The sequence below is a fragment of the Protobothrops mucrosquamatus genome, unplaced genomic scaffold, assembly GCF_001527695.2.
Source record: "Protobothrops mucrosquamatus isolate PMUCROS unplaced genomic scaffold, P.Mucros_1.0 scaffold399, whole genome shotgun sequence".
Classification (NCBI taxonomy): Eukaryota; Metazoa; Chordata; class Lepidosauria; order Squamata; family Viperidae; genus Protobothrops; species Protobothrops mucrosquamatus.
The window spans coordinates 401,866-429,757 of record NW_015386730.1 but is presented as its reverse complement, the minus strand read 5'-3'; the positions used below and the strand labels follow the sequence as shown (position 1 = coordinate 429,757).

General features: G+C 43.1%; 1 protein-coding gene across 1 annotated transcript; it reads left to right on the top strand.

Moving 5' to 3' along the window:
• Positions 1-1,780: 1,780 nt before the first annotated feature.
• LOC107287560 (retroviral integration site protein Fli-1 homolog) lies at positions 1,781-26,511 on the top strand. Its single transcript, XM_029284164.1, has 12 exons — positions 1,781-1,798; positions 7,048-7,132; positions 7,905-7,947; positions 18,418-18,448; positions 19,786-19,991; positions 21,106-21,257; positions 21,431-21,634; positions 22,323-22,406; positions 23,240-23,305; positions 24,953-25,012; positions 25,593-25,640; positions 25,997-26,511. The coding sequence occupies exons 1-12, from the start codon at positions 1,781-1,783 to the stop codon at positions 26,509-26,511; spliced, it is 1,512 nt and encodes a 503-aa protein (XP_029139997.1).
• The last annotated feature ends 1,381 nt before the right edge of the window (positions 26,512-27,892 follow it).

Sequence of the window (27,892 nt, the reverse complement as noted above, 5' to 3'; positions counted from 1 at the left end):
CAATTCTGGAAGTTGAAGACCACACATCTTAAAGATTGGCCAAGGTTGAGAAACACTGTTCTAGATTCTTATGTTATGAAGCCACTCTGTACTCCAGCATATAAATAACCAATGACTTGACTGAGGACAAAAGAGAAAAAGCATGAGATAGAATAATCAGCTAATTGTTATCATTTAAAAATTGTTCCTGCTCATAGGATAAAGAGAGGGGATCAGATCAGATCATTCTAATTAGAATGACTCCAGTCCAAAATTCACATCAACAATGTTCAGCAATTTACTGATTAAATATCAATGAATCTCAATTAACAAAGACACAGACTGCATGTGAATCTAACAATAGTCTCCATCTGAGAATGAAGTTTTTCACTTCTTCTCCTGTTTTCTTTTCAAATAAACTCTTTTCTCAACTTTTTCCTAACCCAGACAAAATTGATTGGAATTTGACTGATATCATGGACACCATATCCTTCATCCTAACAAAATGATTTCATACCCACTGACACATTATGTCTGCCAATGTCTGCACCACCTCAATTATTATTTTTTAAAATTCCTTTCGTTAAGCAGAATACGTTAAGTAAATAAATAGGGGGTACCCTACTGCCAAGCAAAGCTCTTTTTTTTACATAAATGCCACCAGATCCTACTCGGGCCCATAATAATCTTCAGATAACAACAACAACAACAGCAACCAAAAGCTTGGGAATTTCAGGTTATTTCTTTGCTGAGACTGATGGTAGAGAAAATAATAAAAATAAAACAAAGCTAAGACGGGGAACAATAGCAGGGAGAAAGCTGGCCAGAAATAACAAAAAGTAACCTCATCTTATTGTCTCCCAACCATGGAGCATGAAATGATTGGGTACACCGTGGTCCAGTGTGGCAGCCATTTTGTGAGGGTGCCCAGAGGTCGTTTGCTGACCTAACAGGTTAGTCTCCCAAATAGACTAAGCTCCCAAAACAGCCTCCCTATCAACTGCACAACAGAGCAGCATCATTCAGTAACGTAGCAGAGACAGAATCAAGGATTACAGATGAAATCACTGAGCATGAACTTATAAGCAGTTTGCAATTCCGGTCTCGTTGAGATCTAAAGTGAGTAAATAATCCATCAGGCTTGCCTGCCCTCAGTCTAGGAGGCCCCACTGAAAGCAATTCGCTTGAGCTAAAGAGGGTAACCTGGCGCAAACAAGGGGGCCAAGACAGAAGTTACCTCTGAATGTATACAGTGCCTTTCCGACTCCAGAAGCTAATTTTCAACCCATAAAAAAACCACTTGCTTTAAAGATCAAGCATTGGGTCCTCCTGATTTTTGTGGGGCGCACCCTTCTCGGTTCTGCTTCTTGCAAAAATAAATCAAATGACCCTCCAAGAACACCAGCAACAGGTCTTCTTTTGCCCTCATCCCTCTCTGTTTTTCACCCGCCGTTTCTCTTGTCCTTCCATTTCTGTCTCAAAAATCTCTTGACTTACCCATTTGTAATTTGAACAAGAAGAGGGGGAAAAAAATGCATCTAAGCCAACAATGCTATTTTAAAAAAAAAAAAAACTTTCAGAGCCTGTAAGCTTGGTCACACCAATAGGAAACCAGCCCTGGCGGTTTGTGTGACTTCACTTCCCAAAATTAGACGCACACATACACACCACACACACACACATTCACACACACACACCAAGCCTTGTTCATCCGGCCCCCTGCGCAAGATCAGCCCTGCCAATGCAACTCATCTGAATGCCCATGGAGATCTAGGCGGAAAGCAGCAGGTAGAGGCGTGCCATGGATTGCACCATCAAGGTAAGTCCTGGAGAAGTTCCTCCATCTTTGTTAGCAGCTGATTCCCCTCGCTTTGTCTCTGTCTTCCAGTTTGCACTGAGCTGGTCTCTGGTTCAGTTCCTCTCTGTCTCATACACACCCAGCTCCAGAAACAGGGGCCCCCTCCGCTCTTTCCTTCTGGTACAAAAAAATTTCCTCTTCCTTCCCTTTCGTGGCGGTTGATGTCTCTGAGTTTAAAAAACCCAAACCAAACCACCACCAGACACTTTCAGCTGTGAAGCAGAGAGCCCCTTGCACCGCTAAGTCTGGCCAACCAAAGGAACGCAGGCGAGCGAGTTTTGGGGGATTCCCATACTTTGTCACAACTGGACACAGAGACGTATCTTTCCCCAAACCATCAAGATGCCAGGCAAGAGATGAAAATGGCATCTCCATGCTAAAACACAGAAGTCCAGGGATGGATACAAAGTGTTGGGGGACACGTCACCCCCAAACTGGAATTACTTCCCTGTGGTAAGAGGTCAGTTCATTTTATTTTTTTGCAATTCCTGATGTTATTAATCCCTTTTCAATTTTTATGAAGCTTTTATCCTTTCCAACAGTAGCTGTTTTTATTCATTCATTATTTCCGACTTTAGCTTTTGATTTCGCCCATTCCTTTTACATTTTATTTTCTTACGCAGCACACATTTTTGACCAGGTTGGCCAAGCAGATGCTGACTTATACAAACACTGGAGGCTTCAAAATTTTATCCTCTCAAGGGCATGGCTTGTTTTAACCAAGCTCCGCTCTTGAAAATAATAATAATAATAATGATAATAATAATAATAATAATAATAATAATAATAATAATAATAATAATAGTAATAGTAATAATAATAACAACAATAATAATACAATTTAGATTGGGAGAGAATTTTCAGAATTAATTGAGAGGAATTTTTCCTCTGATCAAAGTTTGACAATATATAGTTAACTCTTGTCTAAGGATATGCAATTATCTTCGGTTTTGCATTATTATTGGCAGGGAAGGAATCTGTGCTGGGATTTTGACTGTAGTTTAGTGCTGACCTGTTCAGATTTTTAAAGATGAGGGAAATGGAGTCTTGCTTAATCATTTGCAAAGAAGAAGCTGGGTTGGTCTGTCACAGCGAAACCAGCAAGCCAGGGCTTTATTGTCTAAGCTGTTCTTGGAAGTAGTTGGCTTTAAGGGGACGCATAGAGTCCATAGACTCAAGACTAGCAAAGGATCTGGCCTAACGTCATCATCCGTCTTCCTTCTCTATGACCTTTTGGACTAGCTGGTGAATACAGCTCTACAACATCCAGGTTAAATAGACCACCGATGTCTTCTCTCACTTGAGGGTTCCGCCAAATCTTGAGAATGATCTTGGGTTTGGCATCGACTTCAGGATTTTCTGGAATGCTTGACGTGTGAAAGGCCAAGATTTGCCTGTTTGTTTTTCTTTCCCTGGTCATTCTGTGGCAGGGACAGATAAAGTTGCCTTAACTTTGCTTTCCATGGGACGCAGAAAGAATGATTCAGTTTCCAAACAATAAGGCTCTGCAGTTTTCTTTTCTTCAAGTCAAGCCAAGTTAATCAGACACCACCTCATCCCAGATTCTCTGCTCTTCCTGCTTTCAAAATAATTTGATCTGCAAAAGCCGTCGGATGAAGATTTAGCAAGGCACAGAGATGAATCGGATCACCTGCTCATGTCTGCAGATAGAAGGGCTGTTAATGGACATTGCAAGGCTAACGTAGATTCAATGAATTATTGCTTTAAAAATGAACAAAAAGAGAAAAATTGCCAGTTTGTTGAAGACACCAGCTAGAGATCAGGAGACTCTGAGTTCTAGTCCCGCCTTAAGAATGAAAGCCGGTTGGGTGACTTTGAGCCAATCACCAGGAGACAGTGAGTTCTAGTCCCGCCTTAGGCATGAATCCAGCGGGGTGACTTTGGGCCAGTCCGTCTTTCTAGGCCCAATTCACCTCACAGGGTTGTTGTGGGGGAAATTGGAAGAGGAGGAAGAAGTATTTGCTGCTGCTTGCACTATTTATAAAATTCTTTTTAAAAATGCCATTTTGAATGTTTGGAGCAACTCTACCATTGGGTCAGCCCAAAACTTTAAGAAAGCAGAAGCAGAGGTTACCAACTTTTTAAACACCATTATTGCCTCCCCCCTCTCCCGCCCGCATCCTGTGTGCAATTGTTGAGATTAGCAGGTGAGAGAACATTTGACTTTGGGGCTATGCAATGTTGATTCTTCCAAATTGGTTTCTTCTGTCACATGCCAAGTCTCGGCTGGGGGCTATGTAGGAGAGGGGCTGTTAAAATAACCCTCTTTTGTCGTGCCAGGATCCTCCCATAATAATTGTAAGGATACATAAAAAGAGTGGGCTGGATCTGATCAAAAATCTCCCAACAATTAAGGAAAATTTCTGGAAAATTCCCACGCACAACATGAGCCAAAGAGCAATCAAGTGATCTTGGTATCCTCTAACAACAATGGTTTCAGAGGCAAACTATTTCTGATTTCCTCCTGAACTCTTTCTCCACGGCTTTGCAGCACCTTCTTGAGATGTTTTGAGGACAAATCCAGGGCACCTTGTAATGGCAAATTCCATAGTAAAACCCCTTGCAAGCAAATCCTTTGCATCTCTTTATAATTTCCAGCACCATGTTATTCCTGATAGGTTGCTTCCAAAAGTTAACATCCACATCCAAAATTGCCAATATATTCAGGAACTGCTTTGCCCCTTAACTGCTTTGGCTCATAAGTTTTTCCAGTCCCCAGAGTGGTGCCAACTCAGCTCTATAGATTTTCAGAATGACTCCAGATCATGCCAGTCCTTTTCTAGAATAAAATCTGCTGCCCAGCTACCCACCTCCCCAATTGCAACCTTGACAACCTCCTCCTCCTCCATTCATTTTGACATTTCAGGATTAACTGCAGGAGAAGACGTGATTTCCATTGACCTACTTAACATGATCTCAGACTCCCTTTCCTGGACAAATATCCCCACTCTCATATGATCTAATGGTTAAGGCAGTGTTTCTCAAACTTGGCAACTTAAGATGGGTGCACGTTAATTCCCAGAATTCCCCAACTTGCTATATTATATAGCATGCAGGCTGAAGAGTTCTGGGAATTGAAGTCCACATATCTTAAACGTTGAGAAACCCTTGGTTAAAAGGATAAATTATGAGGAAAGGCCACATCTAATTCCATCCTCAGCCATGGAAATTCCCTGGGTGGTTTGGGGCAAGTCATTCTCTCTTATCCCAGTCTATTTCACAAGGCTATTGTTATGGGGATAAAATGAATGGCAATACCTGTCTAAGCAGCTTTGAGCAAAGGTGGAATATCAATCTACCAAAGAAATAGTCTTCTCCTGTGACGTCCATCTTCAGTTTCCTGGGCGACAATTTAGATATGTTCATCTCTCTGCTTTTTCATTTGCTCAGTCTAAACCTACATCCTTGAGATGTAGGTCTCTCATCCCAGCTTGATCAGTTTTTCCAAGCTTACCCACTAGGGCTGGGAGCATCCCTTCAGCTGGGCAACCCCTAAACCAGAGGTCCCCAACCTTTTGGGTACCAGGGACCGGTTCTGTGGAGAAAGGTTTTTCCACAGACCTGAAAGTGTGTGGTTTTGTGTGCTGCCTGCATCCCACGGATGGGGCTTTGCTTGTTTGTTGCGGCCCAGTTGCTGGCATGCTGCGGCCCGGTACTGGTCCATGGACCGGGGGTTGGGGACCTCTGCCCTAAACAGTCCCTTTGAGCGAAGATAGGAGGGCTTTCCTGTCCCAGGTACCATTTCATACCCAGCCCACTCCCTCCAGTTTTGAAAGATTCTTTTCTCCCAGCCTGTCCTGCTTTTGCAGATCCGGCCTCTGCTGACCCTTTGCCCCATCAGTGCCAAAGAATTGCTGGAGCAAAGGAGACCAAGCGCCAGTAAACCTCCAGCCCCTCCTCCCAGACTTAGGATTTCAATAGCCAAACAGGAAACTCTGCGTGCATCTCTCCCATCACCTCCTCCTCCTCCTCTTGATCCTTTATTACAGAAGATGGGAGAGCTATTTAAAGACCCCCCAAGCTAACAGGGCAGCTTCGAGCTTCTCCAGCAGTCCTTATCAGCAGCAACAGAGGCTTCCGCCATTGCAGCCTCAGACTTCCTGCCTCGGCTTCCTGTGCTAGCTGTCCCACCAGCATCTCCGAGCTGCAACCATAGCTCCCCCCCCCATACCTCTGTCCTCCATCACTGCCATGTCAGCCTGCCCGCCTCACATGTGAGCAACACGCGTGGATTTCCCTTGCTCTGAGCAACGTTCAGGGTCCCAAACACATTCACTGAGTCCCTTGGGGTACAATTTGCAGTTCTCCATGCACCCATACAGATAGGCACACAGAATCCCATGCCTTACAGTGGCCATCAGTCCTTCATTATAAAAGGCAGGCCTTTCCTGCAGAAAGATGTCCTTTAGATGTATTTATTTTTCAAAACCTCGCTTTTTGGCCCTCTCTTTAGGTCATTTAACGCTTGCTGTACCCACGTACCACTTCATGCAGCGGCTTTTACATGCATGTGAAAAATGAATTGTTTTATTTGAATGCTTGATTTTAGAATGTTTGTTTTGGTAAAGTTTTTCTTGGTTTGGCTCTTGAGTTTTCTTTTGCAAAGCCAAGTGATAAACACAGTCAATATATTATTATTTTTAATTCTTATGGAACTCTGCCAAATTAGCCCCTTTATCATTGGTTTGTCCTTCATTTTTCCCAAGAAAATATGGTCACCGTACTTATAACGCTCCTTAAGTCTGAGGCTCTCTGTCTCCCAGATAGGGAGGAAATTCCCATGGAAGTCTGGACTTATGGTTGTTTGGTGAGGAAAACTCAATGGAAGATTGCACTGGGGGGCTAACTGGGGGGGGGGAGCTGTGTACCATGTGCTTACTGACACTAATCTCCACAGCTGCTATCCATCTGTTAAGAGTCTTCTGGGAGTTGCATTAAAAATGAACTGTTTCAATAGTGTGAGTCTGGCTGATTAGTAGTTTCCCATAATACCCCTGATGTAGCATCCTTTGGGGGCATTGTGGGAAAATGAAAGAGTGGTGAGACTTAACTGCAGGCACTCCCTGTAATTCTGCTCACACGCAAAATGGGAAGCACACACGGCATTGGTCCAACCTATTTCTTTTTAAAGATTGTACAAGACTAAACAAGATTAAACCGCATAACATGCCATCTGGTTAACCTTTCAGATGGAAAAAGACTACATCTTCCAAAATTCCTACCAGCACAGCTACCCTGTGGGTATTGACTGGGAATTCAGCAAAGTGCCTGATGGTAAAACCCTTCCGCTGGGTATCTTAACCCTTGCTATATCACCCTGTCCAGCCCATATATCTGCAGAATTGATAAAAGAGAGAAGAAAGGCATATGGTCAAAAAGATCAAGATGGCAGCTACAATAGTGTGATCTGATTTATTTTAAATTTTAATTTATTTTTTTTATAATTTCAAAAGAAAAGGAAAAGAAATAATACTGATACAAATGCACAAACTATGACAGCATAAGCACCTGATTACTGGTGGGTAACAAACACATTTCAAATAACTGGCACTCTAAACTATCATTAGTTAATATATTTCTAATATACTATTAATAACTGAAAAGACATTTCATGACCAATTTCTAGTAGACATATGCCTCTATTAACAACATGGAAATTGATAACTGGAAAAAGAAAATATTTAAATAAACAATACAGGGAAAGAATACTGCAACTAATGCCTTTAGACTATACGTCAAATTAAAATATAAATTCCAGAAGCCAAATTTGGGATGTGACACAATGACATGCCTAGAATCACATTCCAGAAATTGTTTCCAAATAAGACTGAATTGTACACCACACTTATTTTTTAGATATGAAGTTATTCTAGACATTCCACCATTTAATTAACATTCTTCCATAGAGAGAATAATAATAATAATAATAATAATAATAATAATAATAATAATAATAATAATAATAATAATAATTTAATTTGTACCCCGCCCTTCTCCTCATAGGACTCAGATCTTTTCCAATAAATAGCATGTAAAATCCTTGCAGCTATTACCATGTACAGTGCTTTTTCACAGTACTTTGAGAAAAGGTAAGGTATGGTCATGTGTAGCAAAAATATCTCCTTGCAATGGAATTACAACTTTCACAGTTCTGTTTTTAATGTGTGTTGCAAATGAAAACAGGTGGTGTGTTGATCACATTGTTGTGGCTGCAATCTTGATGGGTTGACTACATGCATTCTGAATGATGTCACAATCCATGGGGTGTCACTTGCTCCCATCTATCCCTGAACTTATATGCAATACTTAAATCCAATCAAGGTAACGGAGGTAACATTATTTAGCTTTGTTGCATAGTCAGCCAGATGTTTAGACTGAGTTTCAGTTTTGTCCACCTACTGGGTCCTTTCCCAAGGACCTCGATAGGCAGATGTTGTTGTTTGATGGTGTTAAAGGTATTGTTGCGGGATATAAGGCATTCCAACTAAAGCTGACTTTTGCAATTGACTGGTGGTGATTTTGTCAAGGCCAGTGGTGTTAAAGTGATGCTCCAGATGTTTTGGGATTGTAGCCAAGGCAGCTATCACTATTGCTACCATCCTTGCTTTCTTTTGCCACTTCTATTGTACCTCTTTGTACTTTTTTATTATCACACTTTTTAATATATTTTCTATAATATATTTCTATATTTAACATATGTGTCCACTATGACTAGTTACTAATAGTCTTCATCTCAAGTTTGTTTTGATTAGAAATTCAGCTCTGTGAAAAGCCTTTTTTTTAAAAAAAAAATATTATCAATGACCCACATGGAAATTTTTGCGGCTACTTCCTTATCAGAGTGGTGGCAGGAATTAAGTCAATCTTTTGCTGACCGGGAGATAAACTTATTCTGTATGATTTACCTGCTTAATCTTCACCCTGCAGTCTGTTATTCAAAGCCCAAGAGCCCCTGTGAGTCTGTAATTCCATAGAACACTTTTGATTTCAGATTACACTGTTTTCCCATTTGGATCAAGTTTCAAATCTGTTTCCAGAAATTCCAGTCTGTCCCTGCAGGTCTTCTAGCAAAAATCGGATATGCGGAAATGAGCAGGCAAAGTTCTGCATTGCATAGAAATCTACCTACTCACCTACCACATTTTTATCTTACAAATCAAGGTAGTTTATACATAGTGCAAGTGGTCCTTGACTTACAAGCACAATTGGGACCGGAATTTCTGTTATAAATCAGGGTAGTCGTAAAGCCATCCTCATATGAGTGGACCTCATATGAATTTTACTGTGGTTGGTCCCAATCCNTCCGGGTGCGCTTCAAGGTGTTGATTATCATCTTTAAAGCGCGCCATGGCATCGGACCTGGTTACCTCCGAGACCGCCTTCTGCCACAGATTACCTCTCACCGGCCGATACGCTCCCACAGAGAGGGTCTCCTCAGGGTGCCGTCAACCAGACAGTGTCGGTTGGCGACCCCCAGGGGGAGAGCCTTCTCTGTTGGAGCTCCCACCATCTGGAACGAACTACCCCCAGAGATCTGGGTGATTCCGGATCTCCCCTCCTTCCACCGCGCCTTCAAGACATGGCTATTTCAGCTGGCAGGACTGGCCTAAGGGGTATTTTAAATTTGGTTTTTAAATAACTTTTAAAAAAAGAAAGGCCTATATTAATATTTCATTTTAACCACATTTTAAATTTGTATATTGTATTAGCTATTCTGTTTTAAACTGGCTGTAAGCCGCCCTGAGTCCACTAGGAGAAGGGCGGGGTATAAATGTGATTAAAGTTAAAGTTAAAGTTAAAGAATCAATCCTCAACAGTCAGGTTTTAGGGTTCTCCCTGGCTGCTAAAAAAAAAAAATGTCTGTGGATGTTTCTTTGCGAGTTTGCACATTGCTTTGTTTGGTCACTTCTGCAAACTTTAAAACTTTGCCCATATATTATATTCTTGTTTATAGAGAGTGCTATGCTATTTTGGCCATATCAGTAGCAATCCTCATTTCTAAATCCTGGAAATCGTAACTTTTATCCTGGGGAGGAATGGTCAAAGATCCTCCTTCTGTCCTTCATTTTTGTGTTTTGCTCTTCATTTTTAAAAATTATTCTAAAATAATTCCAGGTGGGACACAAGTCTCAGTTCCTTTGGTTAATTTGTCTCAAGTTTTCAGTTCCTATATTACCATCTTTGAATTGATAAAACTCTGTGGGGAGACAGTTAGTTTTGATACAACTGCTTGGTATGTTGGACTACAATTCCTATCCTATTTTACAAGTTCAACACCGCCAGAATTGTCCCCTACCACAAATATTCATTTGAGACTCACCTAATATTCTGTTGGGAGGCAGGAAAGCAAAGATTTTCCTTTTCACAAAGGGAGACAAGGCAATATGTAGAGAATTTTCTCCTCCTGTTTTATTCTCCACATCACGTCTGTGAGGTGGGTTAGGCTGAGAGAGAGAAATTGGCCCCAAAGTCACCTGGCAGTGACTGAGATTGGAGGAGAACTTTGAACAACCCACACTGGCTGGTGAATTCTGGGAGTTGAAATCCACACATCTTGAACTTGAGAAATACTGAGGTAGTAGAGGATGGAGCTCATAGTTGTTCTAGGATAGGGGTAGTCAACCTTGGCTCTTTTATGACTCGTGGACTTCAACTCCCAAAATTCCTGAGCCAGCTTAGCTGGCTCAGGAATTCTGGGAGTTGAAGTCCACGAGTCATAAAAGAGCCAAGGTTGACTACCCCTGTTCTAGGATATAAGACGAAGAACAATGGTGGATATTAGAAGGCATAGATTTCACCTGGACATCAGAAAAACTTTGCCAAGAGGTTCAGCAATGGGGTTGGAGGTGGGAAATACTTCTTCACTGGAGGCCATTCAACACAAACTAAGTAGCCATTTATCAGGGATGCTGGAATAATGGATTTTTGCTCTGGGAAGGGAAATGTGCTAGATGAGCTCAAGGTTTGTTCCAAACCTTACCTTCTACCGGTATATAGTTCTATGAACAATTTATCAACATTTTGCTGTATAGGTAGCATTTGACGTACCCCTATAATTGCAACCAGCACTGAGGGACGTGCCATGTCCATTCTAGGACGTTTGCTGCAGTCATTCAGTCAGTCCTATGGCCCTGAAGTGAATTTGGCTTCCCCCATTGACTTTGCTGGTTGGAAGCAACTGGGAAGGTCGCAAATGGTGATCACATGACCTCAGAAGGCTGCAACCTTTGTAAATACATGCCAGTTGCCGAGGGCCCAAGCAGCAATCATTTGACCATGAGGACATTACAATGGTCATAAGTGTGAGGACTGGGTTGTAAGTCACTTTTTCAATACCATCAAACCTTCAAACAATTCCCTAACAAATGGTCACAAGCTGTAATGGATTTTTATTACTTTTGCATTGCCAGTTCCGAATACAAGACTTCCAGCATCAAAATCACAAGTATTTTGTGAATGAACATTATTAATAAGGGCCTTTCTGTTATTATCTGTTATTTCCTGTATGAAATTTCCATCTGGTTTTGATTATGTAAATTCAACTATCATTCATAAGCAAAGATGTCCATATTCTCCTATCACAGGATAATATTCCAGATCTCTGATGAAATACAGTCAGTAAAATTCATACCCAAATAAATGTGTTAGTTTTTAGGCTCCCACAGGACTCTTTGTTATAAAGTGAAATCCTCCTAATACTTATCTAGCTAGGAATTGGGAAAATGGTGAATATAATATATGGAAAGTTACCTTCTGGAATAAGACCTGGGATCCCAAACAGGAATTTTGGATTAAAATTTAGGGTCTTAAGTATGACAAAGCATTCTATGACATTTTAAATGGCTCTAACACCCACATACAGGATTGGAGCCAATCTTTAAACAAATGGAATTAGCAGCTTGGGCTTGAACCCAATTTATCTAGGTTAATACTTCATCCTGTTATCTTAAAGTACCAACAAATTACAATAATGAATTTCTTGAAAGTGAGCTTCTTTATTTAAAAAGAAAGCACATTTGCAGAATTATTTAAGCATAGTCTGCACTTGCAAGACCAGTGTAATATTCTGTCTTGACAGTCCAATTTCCAGGTTTTTTTTTACAAATGTGCACAAATCACCAAACCCAAATTGAAAGCTGACTATTTTGCTAAAGTCAAAATCGGCTTGAAAACGTAAAACCACATTCTGATATTGGTGCTTTTGAACATCAGAGCTTTATTCTTAATCAGGCTGATAATATTGCCTACAGAAACTATAGTGAAATGTGACTCCTAGTCAGTGAATTGAAGGAGAAATTAATATCTTAAATGGCAAGTAAGAACTCAGAACATAAGCAGGAATTTTTGGCAGAAGCACTGTTTTGGAGACTAAATAATGCAACCAGTTTACAGGTAGTCTTTGAGTCACAATCATTTTTTTAACAACCATTCAAAGTGGCAACAGGGCTGAAAAAAGTAATTTACACCCAGTCATTGCATTTGTGACTGCTGCAGCATCCTGGGATCAGATTATCGCCATTTGCAACCTTCCTAGCCAACTTTTGACAAAGGCAATGGGGAAAAACCAGATCGACTTAACAACCATATGATTCACTTAAGAAAAGCAGTGCTTTGCTTAATTACTGTGACAAAAAAGGTCGTAAATCCTGGCTACAATACAGGAATGTTTGGCTGTGGTCTTCTGTGTTACTTTTTCAATTCCTCTCCAATCTTTGCTGATAATCTCCCAACCATGATCCAACATTTTCACTGATTTGGAGGCCACTCAATGCTGCTATACTACCCGACTGGGCATTTAAACATATACATATTGAAAACAAAACCTAATGCAGATATTTTTGTTTATTTATTTAAAAAATTAACAGATTTATTTTATTTTTTTTATTACAATTTTTAAATCTCCTAATATTGTAACCAAGGCTCTCTGGGCAGCTTTATTGTTCCTGTTTTAATTCTTACAGGGATTCTCAAATTTCGCAGTACCACAACTGTTTAATGATGCAAAGGGTGTCTGCCAAGTATGGGTCAAATACTGAATGGCTGACATAACTGTATAATTGATTACGTTGCCACAGCTGCCATTGTGATGTTATTGGAGTCTGCTGAGTTCTATCTCTGCAGAGACAGCCTAGGGCAGTGATGGTGAACCTTTTAGAGACCGAGTGCCCAAACTGCAACCCAAAACCCACTTATGCATCGTCGGGTGCCGGGTGGGCGTGGCCCATTGGGTGGGTGTGGCCCATTGGGTGGGCGTGGCTGCGGTGGTAACGGCAGACTGGGTGGGACTAAAAAGTTCAATCAATCAATTCCAACTTTGCAAGATCTTTTTTTTTCCCGTGAGAAGTTGAAATTGACTGATTGATTGAATCTTTTTTTTTTTTGTACACGGCGATGGAGGCCTAAAGCGAAAAGGTTTTATAAAACCCAGCTGAAGGCCTAGGACTGGGGCGACGGCGCATGTGCCCACAGAGAGGGCTCTGAGTGCCACCTCTGGCACCCGTGCCATAGGTTCGCCACCACTGGCCTAGGGCGGCCTACAAATCCTATAAAATAAATTAATACATAAATAATAGTGAGCTTATCTCTCCCCCACCCTCCCCCCCATTGTCTCATTTCTCTGGGAGATACTGAATTACAGATTGAAGAGCCCCGTGATAAGCCCAGATCAAACCAGGCCATCCTAAGGCTTGATGTGAATCCATCCCATTCTCCTGCCACCCAGTGCAGGATTCAGCCCCCTCCCCAATTCAGTAAGAGACTGTTGCAGAGGACCAAGGATGAGGGCCTCTCCTCTCCTTCTCAGACACACCAAGATGGCCACCAAAATCAAGCTGCGTGGGAAGAATGACTGAAAGGGGAAAACTAAGAGGACTTCTATTTGCACTTTCTTCGGAAGAATAGTCCGCTGGCTGGAGTCCAACCCACTGTTCTCTCCCTCCCCATCTCCTCCTTCAGCCTTTGAGGTGCCCATGTTTTGCTTTGGAATCGGGTGTTACTCACAGCTCGACACTGCCGGCAGTCCTTCGGCCACACCCACCATTTTGTGCAATGCAGTGCAACAGTGAGGCAATCCCATCCTTGCGTGATTGTGCACTTTGGCCATTAGGAAGGCTGGTGGCTGATTTAAAAAGGAAGGTTTTTAAATAGGCATCAGAAGGGGTGCTGAGCATTGGAACTTCCATGTTTAAGGGAAGTGTACCTTGACACCTACAGCTACTGCTACTAGATGACCAGCCATATTAATGGGTCCAACAAATCTCTATTTATCTAATGTTTGGGATACAGCAGGAACAGGCAGGGCCTGTTTCCATCATTCCTGATTTCTGAAAATTCTCCTAGTTAGTTCCTATGTTTTCTGTAGAATCATGGTTAGGCTGCTGCTTGGTTGATTCTCTCAACATGCTCAGTCCTAGTTTGTTGGTGTTTGCTATAATGGGATGCCCGAGTCTAAAAATGCTTTTGTATTAGAAGATGAAAAGCTGGTATTTAAAAAGGGTTGAACCTAGGATTTTGGAGTACTAGAATTGCATGGGGTTTGTCTCTTTCCAGAATAAGACCACCAAATCCAGGCTGCAATATTGCAGAAGAGGCATAGGTGGCAGCAAAGAGAGAAAGGAAGTCCTTTGCTGCCATCTAGGACCACTTGGACCATTGCATCCCAAACATCGCACCTCCATGCTTCATAGATATAGAGCAGGGGTAGGCAACCTCGGCTCTTTTATGACTCATGGACTTCAACTCCCAGAATTCCTGAGCCAGCATCGCTGGCTCAGGAATTCTGGGAGTTGAAGTCCATGAGTCATAAAAGAGCCGAGGTTGCCTACCCCTGATATAGAGTGAATTGATGCATCATCCTAATAAATCATGGTCCACTTAGTCTACTTAGACTCTCTACAACAGTCTAAGCCAGTGTGTTTCTCAATCTTGACAACTTTAAGGAATATGAACTTCAACTCCCAGAATTCCCCAGCTTACTCTATTATACAGTATGCTGGCTGGGGAATTCTGGCAGCTGAAGTCCACACTTCTTAAAATTACCAACGTTGAGAAACACTGGTCTAACCCCAAGCCAAGCAGTTCCCATTCTAATTTAATACATTGTACAAAGTCAGCCATAAAAAAAACAGCAATTCTTCCTTGTAGGCTAGCCTGCTCCAAAATGGGCGCTTTTCTGGCTATGATTCCCCGAATTCTGAGGAATTCTGGAAGCTGAAGTCTGGACGGCATCCATGATGGAGCAGACCAGCCTAGAGATTCTACATTTGGTCATTGGTCTTGGAAAAAAACACCCTTTTTCTGCTTTGGCATAAACCAGAGTTCACCAGAAGAACCAGGTTTATCTCCCGGATGATTAGTTGAATCTTCTAGGTCTGTGTTTTTCAAACTTGCCTATTTCAAGATGTATGGATTTCAAGGGCCAGCTGGGGAACTCTGGGAGTTGAAAACCACTCATCATAAAACGACCAAGTTTGAAAAATCTGGTTTTGGGCCCCCTGAGAGCTTTGCTTGACCAGCTGAAGAACGAACAGAGAATTTTGTGGAGAAGCCAAGCACAGTTCCTCCACCCACCCACCCCCAGCTCTGAGCTTTTGCATCTGACGATAGAATCTCCTATCAAGGCGCTTTGCAGAAATGTCGGTTCAGCACCCAGCCAACTTCTGCTTTTCGTTCTTGACAGAGCTTGCAGCACCCAGGTTTGGAGGTGGGGGGTTGGGGGTGCCAGACTCAGATTCTCCACCAAGGCCACATTGGAGCAAGCATTCGTTTTGCTAGTCTCAGGGCGCTGCCTTGGGGAATCCGAGATATCATGAACAAAGGCAACTCAGGGGCGTAGGCAGAGTGCTTTTTTCCTTTTCCCCCCAAAGCAAGTAAAGGCTACCAAAACACTGCTGGCTTTACAGTTAATCCTTGACTTACAAGCATTCGTTCAGCAACCATTTGAAGTTACAATGGCACTGGAAGAAAAAAAAGGCATATGAAAAGGTCCTTGTATTTATGACCCTCACAGCATCCCCATTAATAACGTGATCAAAATTCTGGTCCTGGGGAACAGGCGTGTATTTATGACGGTGGCAGCATCCAAGGGCCACGGGATCACCATTTGCAACCTTCCCAGCTGGATTCTGATCAGCAAAATCAATAGGGGAAGCCAGATCTGCTTAATGATCGTGGGAATCACTTAGCAACTGCTTAACAACCGTGGCAAAAAAAGAAAGAGATAAAATGGGACGACGCAACGCACTTAACAACTTCATTGCTTAGCCATGGAAATTCTGTTCCCAAATTCATAAGTATAGAGGACTACCCACATAGTGATCCAAATGACATAAAACAGGGGTGTCAAATTGTCGGCCCGCAGGCCGGTTGCATCACGCGGAGGCCGCACTCACCCCAGCTCGGGCAATGCAAAAAAAGTCGCGATACGTCACGACACGTCACGTCACGTGGCGAGTTTGACACCCGTGACATAAAGCATCATCTTAAAAGATAAATTTCCTTGTACCTCTCCTAAATCTTCTTTAAAAAAATAACCTTTATGTAAAAAAAAACTCAAAACCAGAGCTGCTGGCTTTCTGGTCACAAAACCTTTATCTAGATTAGCTACAAACCTCACAACTCCTTGTGTGCAATATGCAAATCTCGGTTGCATTTTCCCTTCAGTTCATTAGCTTGCAGCTCAGTGTGTAGGGCAAGTCCAGCCTGCAGGATTTCTTTAGGAATAACTGTTTTGTGCACAGGTAGAAAGTGAGTTAACTTTGCAACCAGGTTAAGCATGTTCAGTGATTGCAGCCTCCACCTTCAGCGGGGCCTCCTCCCAGTTCTGTGGTTTGAACTGAGAAAGAGTTGGGTTTATCAGCAAGGGCTGAGCCCTCCTTAAGTCTGGCGGATTATTGTAGCGTAATTTCACTACAGACCTTGCAGGTCAGAAGGATGGATGCAGAAGTGAATGGAGCTCCTGCAGGTGTACAACCATTATTTGAATGATGGAATTTAAGTTTCTTGCTATTGCCTGTTTTATTTCAAGGACTGACAGGGAAGAAACTTGCCGTGTTTCTGACAGGCCATCAGGTGCCTGACAGCTGTATATCTACCATCCCAAGGACGCTGTCATGTTCTGCTTCAGTTCTTCCCCTATCAAATACATTAACTTTGCAGACATTGGCCAATAACACAGAGCAAGTCTTTTATCAGAGCAATTGAATATATTCCTTTTTACTGCCTGTGCCTGGTAGAATTTTTCTTTCTTTTCTTTTCTTTTCTTTTCTTTTCTTTTCTTTCTTTCTTTCTTTCTTTCTTTCTTTCTTTCTTTCTTTCTTTCTTTCTTTCTTTCTTTCTTTCTTTTTCTTTTGCTTTCTCGACTCAGCTGTATAGCTGCCACCTCCCTGCTATTTCCTGTGCCAAAGTTGTGTCACTGCCCAGGAATCCCAGCAGCAGACAAGGCAGAGAGGTGAAAAAAAATCACATGGCACGGCCCTGGGAAATGTCAGCCATGTAATATAAAATAAGAAAAAAGAAAATCAAAAAGAAATAAAAGTGTAAAAGAGGGGGGGGAATAGAAACTGGGGAGATTTAGACCACAGGAAGTCTTTAACTTACGACCATTTGTTTAATGACGTTCAAAATTACAATGGTGCTGAAAAAGCTGACTTAGTCCTTCCAACCGTTGCAGCATCCCCCATTGTCATGTGATCAAATTTTGGGGGTATTTACAACAGATGCAGGGTCCACTGTCACATGATCTCCACTTGCAACCTTCCCAGGGGGCTTCCCATAAGAAAAGTCAAAGGACCTGGTAGAATTTATTTATTTATTTATTTATTTATTTATTTATTTATTTATTTATTTATTTATTTATTTTCTTTCTTTCTTTCTTTCTTTCTTTTTCTTTCTTTTTTTCTTTTTCTTTCTTTTTCTTTCTCATCTGTCTCTCTCCTCTCTGTCTCTCTCTCTTTCTTCTTTCTTTCTTTCCTTCCTTTCTTTCTCTTCCTTTCTTCCTTCTTTTTCTTTCTTTCTCTGTCTTTTCTTTTTCTTTCTCTCCCTTTCTTTCTTTCTTTCCTTCCTTCCTTCCTTCCTTTCTCTTCCTTCCTTCTCTTTTTTCTCTCTCCTTTCTTTCTCTTTCTTTCTTTCCTTCTTTCTTTCTCTCCCTTTCTTTCTTTCTCTTTTCTTTCTCTCTCCTTTCTTTCTCTCTCTCTCCCCCTTTCTTCTCTTTCTTTCTCTCTCCCTTTTTTCTCTTTCTTTCTTTTTTCTTTTTCTTTCTCTCTCTCTCTCCCTCCCTTTCTTCTTTCTCTTTCTCTCTCTCTCTCTCTCCCTTTCTTCTCTTTCTTTCTTTCTTTCTTTCTTATCTCTGTGACCTCGTTAATGACTGCAGCAAAAAGCCATAAAATCAGGTGCAAGTCCCTTAACAACTACATTGCTTAGCAACAGCATCCTGGTCCCTCATAAGTCGAGGACTATTCCATTCATTTTCTTTTCCGTATGCAGTTTCTCTCTCCTTCATCACAGTCACGCATTCCCCCCCACCCCCAGGTTTCTACATTCACACTTCTGTTTCCTTTTAGGCTGGGCCTGTTTAGTGGCAGGGAGAGCAAAGTAGGTTCTAGTTGTGATCATAAGTCAAGGACTATCTACATTTCATTCATTTGCAGAATTTTCAAGACGATCAGAGAGCCAAGGACCCATTCCAGCATTTACTGCCTTCCACTGCAAATTTTATAAATGTACCTTTTCCCCTTCTACCATCAGAATCCTACCACTCTTAAAAAAAAGGGGGGGGGAATATTCACAATCTTTGGCAATTTCTAAATAATTGACAGAAATAACATTTCTAGATAATAGTCTCCCGAGAGGGGTCTTTCATTGTCGGAATCGCTAGTTAAATTCTTTTAAAGTTGCTTTAAAGTGACTCTGGTCTTCTTTCTCCTGTCAAGAAAGTTTGTTTCTTTCTCTGCACATCTCACCCACCTGTTTGCTGCTGGATTTCTTCCCTGCTGTTTGAATGCTGTGCATTAAAATAGATGTTTTGAATTAGAGAAATCCAGGCTACCAAAACAGACACAGGTAGATTTCTTGCAAGGAGGGGACAAATAATGTAAAAGGCGCCTTTCATTTCATTCTTATAACAGCCTTGGAGGCTGGGTGTGGTCAGAAAAGTCAAGATGGCAGCCATGATGCAACCACTGAAGAGGATGGCCAAGCTCATAACTGCAATGGTGCAACTGAAGCTCTGTCTGGTTTTCTAGGTGCATTGCATAAAAAAATAAACAGAGCTTCGATCTCATCATCCCCACCCTGCTGGCTGGGGAATTCTGGGAGTTGAAGTCCGGATGATCTTAAAATTGTTAAGGTTGAGAAACACCAATGGAAATTGACAGCAGGCAACTCCTAACTCTGCTGTCTGCTCCAAGGATGTTCTTTGTTGCTATCAGCCAAGGATCTTTTTGGTCCACCCAGTCTAGGAATCTATAGGACCTGCTGATAGGGTTTTTTTTTAGTAATGTGCAAGCAACTGACTCCGATTCTTGATTCCCATTTATGTGAACAGGGCCGGAAATGAATAACCGGGCGTGGATTTCCTGCATGGAAAGTTTGTGATTTCCATTCAGGCCTCCAGGAAGTTAAAACTAAATCCTGAATTCAGATCCTTCATTCAAAAGTCTGCAGGGTTCACACAGGGAGTGGGTTGCTTGTGGCTTGGTGGGTTGTAAAAAGGGTGACAAACGAGCAATGCTGTCACATTAAACAACAATACTGCTAATTTGGATGTAGCATGTTATGTGATCATCAGAATTTATTTTTTACTAAGTTTAGGGTCTTGCAACCAGGAACTGGATTTGATTTCTCTTCTGTCCAATGTGAGTAGATCTCCTCTGATTTTCTTAATCATCCCTCTGGTCTTTTCCTGTTGTTTCTCTCCCTTTCTCCTGCAGGAGGCGCTGTCAGTTGTAAGTGAGGATCAGTCCATCTTTGACCCAGCCTTTGCCTCTTCGCACCTCTTGAAGACGGAGGTGTCTCCAGTGGATGATTATGGGAGCAAGGAAGACCCAGGGTTGGAAGACCCCTCGTGGTCCACCCAGATCAATAACCGAGGCCATATGGTGAAACAGGAGAACGAGCAAGTCAATTGCTCCAGCAGGTTAGCAGCTTTCGAGAGCAACAGTCCAGATTTTGGACTTATTTGTTTTTTTGTTTGTTTGTTTCATTAGACCTTAAAGACATGTAGACTTCAGTTCCCAGAATTCCCCAGCCAGATTTGCTGGCTGGGGAATTCCGGCAATTGAAGTCCACACATCTTCAAGCTGCCAAGGTTGAGAAACACTGCATTAAACCAATGTTGCTCAACCTCATAAACTTTAAACTGAGTGGATTTCAACTCCCAGAATTCCCCAGCCGGACATGCAGCCACGCAGCCATCCCCATACTGGCTGGGGAATTCTGGGAGCTGAAATCCACAAAGCTTAAAGTTGCTACGGTTGAGAAACATTGTGTTAGAAGTATATCCTGCCTATTTTGTAAAACTCAAATTGGCATCCATAATCACCTTCTGTTTTCCCCATGACATTCTCTCTGAGAGGTGGATGAGGCCGAGAGTGATTGCCCCAAAGACATTCAACCAGCTTCCGTGCCTAAGAGAGGACACAAACTCACAGTCTCTCAGGTTCTGGTCCAGTACCTTTTCCACCACCACACACTAGTTTTTGGATTGAACAAGAGGGACTGACCCAAAGAAGCTGATGTTGTCTTCAGGGCAAACAAGTTGGCAGCTTGATTGATCTAGAATGATCTAGAACGGGGGTAGGCAACCTTGGCTCTTTTATTGTGCTCCTAAAATGCATCTCCTGCTAAAGGTTGAGGCTTGGGAGAGTGGTTTTACAACAGTGTTTCTCAACCGTGGCAACTTTAAGATGTCCGGGCTTCAATGTCCGGAATTCTGGGAGTTGAAATCCACATATCTTAAAGTTACCAAGGTTGAGAAACACTCATCTATAGGATGAAAAGATGAGATTTACAAGAGAGTCCTTCCTTGGCTTCACAACATCTATGGCGCTTTGGGGGATGCTCCACAGCTGCTCACCTTGGCTATCCTGAGTGAGGACCTGCTAACCCCTTCTCCTATACCAGGAGTAGGGAACCTGGGCTCTTTTATGATTTGTGGACTTCAACTCCCAGAATTCCTGAGCCAGGAATAAAAGAGCCAAGGTTACCCACCCCTGTCCTATACCTACCTCTCTCTCTCTCCCCCACCCCAGCAGACAATCACCGGTGGAGTGCAGTGCCACCCGCAGGAACAAAGTGGAAGCTGCAGTCGACACATCCCAAGTGCCCTACCCAGCTGGATACCCCAACCAACGTAGTCCCCCCGTTTCTTCATCCAGAGAGGAAAAGGTCATCGTTCCAGCAGGTTGGTAGAAGACCGCTCCTCCACCATTTAAAGCTTCCATCTCATTCAGCCGGATCTCACGCCTTCCCCGTTGCACTCCAACTTAGCAGCTTCTAAGACCTGCTTTAGGTTCCCTGGCCACGGACTTCTTCGCGTCTTACTCCAATCTCTCCTCTCTCTCCCCCCCCCCCCAGATCCAGGTGTTTGGAGTTGCGATCATGTCCGTCAGTGGCTGGACTGGGCGGTGAAGGAGTATGGCCTTCCTGACATCGAAACCAGCCTCTTTCAGCACATAGATGGAAAGGAGCTCTGCAAACTTGGGAAGGAAGGGTTCCTACGCCTCACATCGCCGTACAACACCGAAATCTTGCTGTCCCACCTCACCTACCTGCGCCAGAGTAAGACCACGAACAAGCTCAGGATGGGAAAACTCCGCTCTTGGGAATCGGGGATGTGGTGCCAAGTTTCTTTACAAAGGGGTGTTGTCTCTGCTGGGCGGTGAGAATCTGAATCTCATGATTCGGAGAATTTATTAGATTTTTTTTTTTAATCCCACCTTTATTATTTTATACATAACTCAAGGTGGCGCACATACCTAATACGGTACTCCTTTCTCCTTCTGTTTTCCCCCACAACAACTTTGTCAGGTGGCATGAGCAGGGTGTGAGAGAATTCTTAGCCCAAATACACCCAGCCGGCTTTCATGGCTGAGCTGGGACTAGAACTCACCGTCTCCTGGTGATTGGCCTTTCAGTGCTGAGGCAGGACTAGAACTCACCATCTCCTGGTTTTTAGGTCAGCATCTTCACCACTGCACCAAACTGGCTCAGTTTGAATTCCATCATAAAACCCGTTTATCTCTGCAAGCAAAATACTGCTGGCCCTCCGTAATCCTGATTTATCATTATTTTTTTTTAAAACCTTGCATGCAGAATCCTAATGCCAAGGTTCAACCGTTCACTTTGTCACTGGACCTTTTGTCACTGGAAGATTTTGTATTTTTCTTAAAGGGGAGGGATATTGAAACCAAAGGGAGCTTTTCCCTTTCTCATCATTCCTTCTTGTTTTCCTTCCTTCTTCTGCCAGGCAGTCCCACTTTCACTTATCCATCTGCACCAGTTATTACCCAGCAGCCCCCTCCGCCTCCACCGAGGGCCCAAGTCAAAACTGGTAAGTTTGTAACAGAAACCTACAGACCCATTTCAAAGGGCGGAACAGTGAGGACAGAAGAGGAAGTGAAGCTAGCTTGGTAACAATTGCTTGCTTGCTGAGTAACAACTGAACCTGCAGTTTTTCACTCATTTTATTACTTTCGATTTGCAGCAAAAAAAATGCCCCATAGGGGACAATGGGTTCACTTAACAACCCCTGCAAAAGAGGTTGTAAAATCATGCTTCACAACCACAACAATCAGGCCTTTAACTCTGTTGTATCCCTCGTCTCCATCCAAATCAGCGTTTCTCCAACTTTGCAACTTAGCTGGGCAATTCTGGGAGTTGAAGTCCACACTTCTAAGAAATCCTGATCTAAATCAGTGGTGGTGAACCTATGGCACGGGTGCCAGAGGCGGCACTCAAAGCCCTCTCTGTGGGCATGCGCGCCATCGCCCCAGTCCTAGCCTTCAGCTGGGTTTTATAAAACCTTTTCGTTTTAGGCCTCTGCTGTCGTGTGCAAAAAAAAAAAAAGGTCCAATCAATCAGTCAATTTCAACTTCTCGCGGGGAAAAAAAAGATCTTGCAAAGTTGGAATTGATTGATTGAACTTTTTAGTCCCACCCAGTCTGCCGTTACCACTGCAGCCATGCCCACCCAATGGCCCATGCCCACCCAATGGGCTACACCCACCGAATGGGCCATGCCCACCCAGCACCCGATGATACATAAGTGGGTTTGGGGTTGCAGTTTGGGCACTCGGTCTCTAAAAGGTTTGCCATCACTGATCTAAATGGTCTTTTTTTATATATATACCCAATATGTCATCTGTGCTCTTCATTTGCTGTGTAGAGTCTGCATATGATGAAATCCGACGAAGCAGCTGGGGCAGCAGTGCGGTAAACACCACTCCCAAAGGTACAGTTCCTAATTTCACTCGTACACCTTGAATTATATCATCCTGTGGTTTGTTTAGGTTTGGTTTGGTAGTGTAATGTGCCAGGCTGACTAGCAGGGTTTGCAAGCCACATTCCAGGATTTCGCTATGCAGATCCAGACAATGATTGTTTGTTCCCTGAACCAAATCAAGGCTTAGCCTGTGTGAGCTAAGTTTGTGACTGGATTCACACCAGCTGGTAGACTGGGGAGACAGTGGAGTTAGGTAGCTTGTGTGGACCTAGTAATTGTACTGTGCATGTCTGGATATTAGGGAAGATAAAAATCAAATCATACTAAATTCTGGAGTTGTCTAAAGAAGTGTAATTGGTGCTCTTCAAGAGAGACAACAAAAAGTACCTTTTCCATACAGCACATAGTCAGGCGATAGAATTTAGATGGTTTTTCAAAGAGAATCTGCTAAAGTAGCTGTCAGTTAAAGCAGCTGTTTCTGTGACAAAAACTGTGATCGCGTATTTGATCCGATTACTGCACTAAGCTACATCCTTGATTTGCAGAATACTTTGATCCATAATCTAATTAAACAGTCCTGGTTTGTATAGCATGCTAAGATACAAATGAGCTAGTTAAGATTTACATTAATCAAAAGTAGTATGCATGTATGAATGTCAGCACGTGGTCTTTAAGTGACCTGATTAAATTATTGTGTGAACAGTCAGGAAGAGTAAGTCACTCTGTGTGTGTCATGTGATTGGTTTATAATCTGCTGTAGTGTTTCTCAACTTTGACAACGTTATCATCTGTGGACATCACATCTCAGAATTCCCCAGCCAGTAATGTCCTCACATGTTAAAGTTGTCAAGATTGAGAAACACTGGACTGATGCTATACAAACCAGGATTGCTTAATTAGATTAAAATATTCTGCAAATCAAGGATGTAGCTTAATTCAGTAATCAGTACAATCACACACACACACACACACCTGTGCCATTGGGATTCTACTTTCATTCCAGAATTGTAATTTGCAATTTCACGCTCAGTGCCCAGTTAATGAGGACCACGAATGCAATAATCTTAATGCATTCCTGTCCTGCACATGGATTTCTCTGGTTCCTCTGTAATGTACAGGTGGGTGGATTGAAGGGATCCTTGGTCTGATCCTGCTTGGCTTCCACCTAAGCAGTGGGATACCAGGACAACCTGGACCAGTGATGGCGAACTTTTAGAATCCGAGTGCCCAAACTGCAACCCAAAACCCACTTATGCATCGTCGGGTGCCGGATGGGTGTGGCCCATTGGGTGGGTGTGGCCCATTGGGTGGGCGTGGCTGTGGCGGTAACGGCAGACTGGGTGGGACTAAAAAGTTCAATCAATCAATTCCAACTTTGCAAGATCTTTTTTTTTTCCCCGCGAGAAGTTGAAATTGACTGATTGATTGAACCTTTTTTTTTTTTTTGCACACGGCGGCGGAGGCCTAAAGCGAAAAGGTTTTATAAAACCCAGCTGAAGGCCTAGGACTGGGGCAATGGTGCGCGTGCCCACAGAGAGGGCTCCGAGTGCCGCCTCTGACACCCGTGCCATAGGTTCGCCACCACTGACCTGGACTAAAGAAATGGCATCTTACCCGCCACTTAGCTCTTGTTTATTTTCATCTTCCACTTTGAAGGTTCCCCACCGCAGATCCAGACGGTGAGCCGGATCCCGGATTCTACACGCATTGCACCTGGTACGCCTAGATACCTCTGGTCCTGTGTCCTTCACCATCTTCTGCTTTTCTTTTTTTGTGTTTCACATCAGACTGCATTCCTTTGCCTTTACTAGTGGCACGATCCATAATGCTCAGCAAATATTTGTTTGTCTGGCCCTGCAGTAAACAGCTTTCTGTTTGTGCTTTTTTTTTTTCTATTTCAGGAGCAAATAAATTGCTTTGAAATTAGCTGCTAACCCAGAAGTATGGCAAGGGGAGTAAGGCACCCACTCCTTGAGTTAATCATATGTTTGGCCTGTATCATTTCATCTGGAGAAGGGAAAGTGTTAACTAATTTCCTGTAGTAGTCCCTCCACCTAGAAAGCAAGCATGGCAAGCTAGCACATAGAGTCAGATAAGACTTCAGTCATGTCAGTTGTCTGCTGGATTATAGCCTGAATCAGAGGGCTATCATAGCAACTAGGATAGGGCTAGGAGAGAGAATTTGTGAGCTCTTCCAAGTACGGGGAAGAGATCGGGAGGGGATCTTCCCGAGGCATCCAGTTCATTCAATTGCATCCAACTCTAGTTCCTCTTATTTCCTTCTTCTTCCCAGTAGATCCATACCAAGTCCTTGGGCCCACTAGCAGCCGCTTGGCAAACCCAGGTGAGCCATCCATCTTTTGTCTTGGGGGTGGAGCATTTAGCATCCAGCAGTCAGACTGGAGAAGAAATGTCTTCTCTCAGCCTGGAAAAGCAGTCAGTGGAATGGGCGACTTCACCCACTGATATTCATTGAGACAATGGCACTTTCAGGCTTGCAAGATTTTGTTAATGTAGCCTTAAAATAAAGTAGAATTAGCTCATCTGGTTATGCTTCCTGTCTGGTCTACTTGGGAGGCTGACAGTTGCCAACTAACACCCCAAGATCTCTCTTGCCTAGCAGAAGATGGGTTGAAGTGAGCCCGCTGGTCATCTCAGGAACAAGCGGAGTTGTTAAAAGAGTTGTTCTGTCTCCGACAGGGAGCGGTCAGATCCAGCTGTGGCAATTTCTCCTGGAGTTGCTCTCGGACAGCAACAATGCCAGCTGCATCACCTGGGAGGGGACCAACGGTGAGTTCAAGATGACGGATCCCGATGAAGTGGCGCGGCGATGGGGCGAGCGCAAGAGTAAGCCCAACATGAACTATGACAAGCTGAGCCGGGCGTTGCGCTACTACTATGACAAGAACATCATGACCAAGGTGCATGGCAAGCGCTACGCCTACAAGTTCGACTTCCAGGGCATCAACCAAGCCCAGCAGGGGCAGCCGGGTGAGCCAGCCCTTTACAAATACCACCACACGGAACTGCCTTACCTGCCCCCCTACCACCAGCAGAAGGTGGGCTTCGGCCTGGGCCATAGCACGCAGATGCCCGCCTCATCCTCAGGTTTTTTCGGCCCACCTGCCCCGTATTGGAATTCCACAGGGGGGAACCTCTATCAGAACCCCCCTGTGTCCAGGCAGGCTACCAACCATTTGGGCTCTTTCTTCTAACCTCCAGAAGGTCCTGGAGCTACCTGAACTTCTACCAGAAGGGTCTCATTAGACAAACATCCACCACACCCAGAAGCTGGGATACAGGGAGCATCATCTTGAACGTATTCGTGGCCGTCATGAATAAGGAGGGCGGGGGGAGCAGGACCACTCCCCACCAACAGCAGGCGCTCTTTTGCTGCTTGACCAAAACAGTTGCGTGATCATCTAATTCTATTCTACCCCTGGACTTAAACTGAGCTAGATGTTGTGCTATCCTCGCCTGAATTTTGCAGAGATAGCCGGGGTCTCAGAATTATAGGAGACATAGATGAGTTGCCTCAGCTTGCTTAATTTCCCCTCGCCCACCCCATCTAATATGATGGAAGCAGGAGTGGCGTGTTTCTTTGTTATATGATGTAGCTGCAAGGATGTGGACTTCAACTCCCAAAATCCCCACCCCCACCCCAGCATGCAAGGTTGACGTCATGTACGCTGGCTGGGGAATTCTGGGAGTTGAAGTCCACTCATCTTCAAGTTGCCAAGGTTGAGAAACACAACTTTAGCCATTGCTTTACAATCATTTCTAATCTTTTCAGAAGCAGAAATACTGCCATTTCCCCCCTGGTGCTGCTGTGAGCCATTAAAATACTTAAGTTGCAGTACTAGAAGGCTTTTGGGAGCTGCCAAAACCTGAAAAATAATTCTTCTGAATATAGTTTTGAGTTTTCTTTAGCCAGATTTATTGAAAGTTATTGAGATCGTAAGAATTCCAGGAACTTTTCCCAATTTGAAACCAATATATCCCTGTGTACTTTAGGGAGAGTTTCTGATATTTTTTTTAACCATCTATACCAGGGGTGTCAAACTCGCAACATCACGTGACGTGTCGTGACTTTTTTTCCCATTGCCGGCAATGGGGTGGGCACGGTTTTGGCATGATGCATCCAGCCCATGGGCCGGCAGTTTGACACCCCTGACCTATACTCTGGGGAGATGGTGGGTCTTTTAGTGATAATGCAGAAACTTGCAGATGTCTTCTGAATCTTTTTTAGTTTGGAAAGCAACTCCTACAAATTCAATTTCAGACGAGGACCAAATTCAGCAGAGTGGGTTTCTCCAATGAGAGCCTTCCAGGCGTGTGAATTTTAAGAGGCCCACAATTCCCAGTTAAAAGGTTTATTCTCTTGGAATTATGAGAATTGTTGGCTCAGACTGGCAAAGATTGAAGTTCTTGGGGAAAGAAAGAGGCAAAAAGTAACTCTATTTCTGTTTGCTCTTATAACTTGGAATTTCAGAACTTTTCACGTGACTCTGAACTCTTTTCCCTCATAATATAGATGGCTTAATGGAAGCACAATAAGATGATAAACTACTGAAGCTGTAGAGTGGACCGAACAGA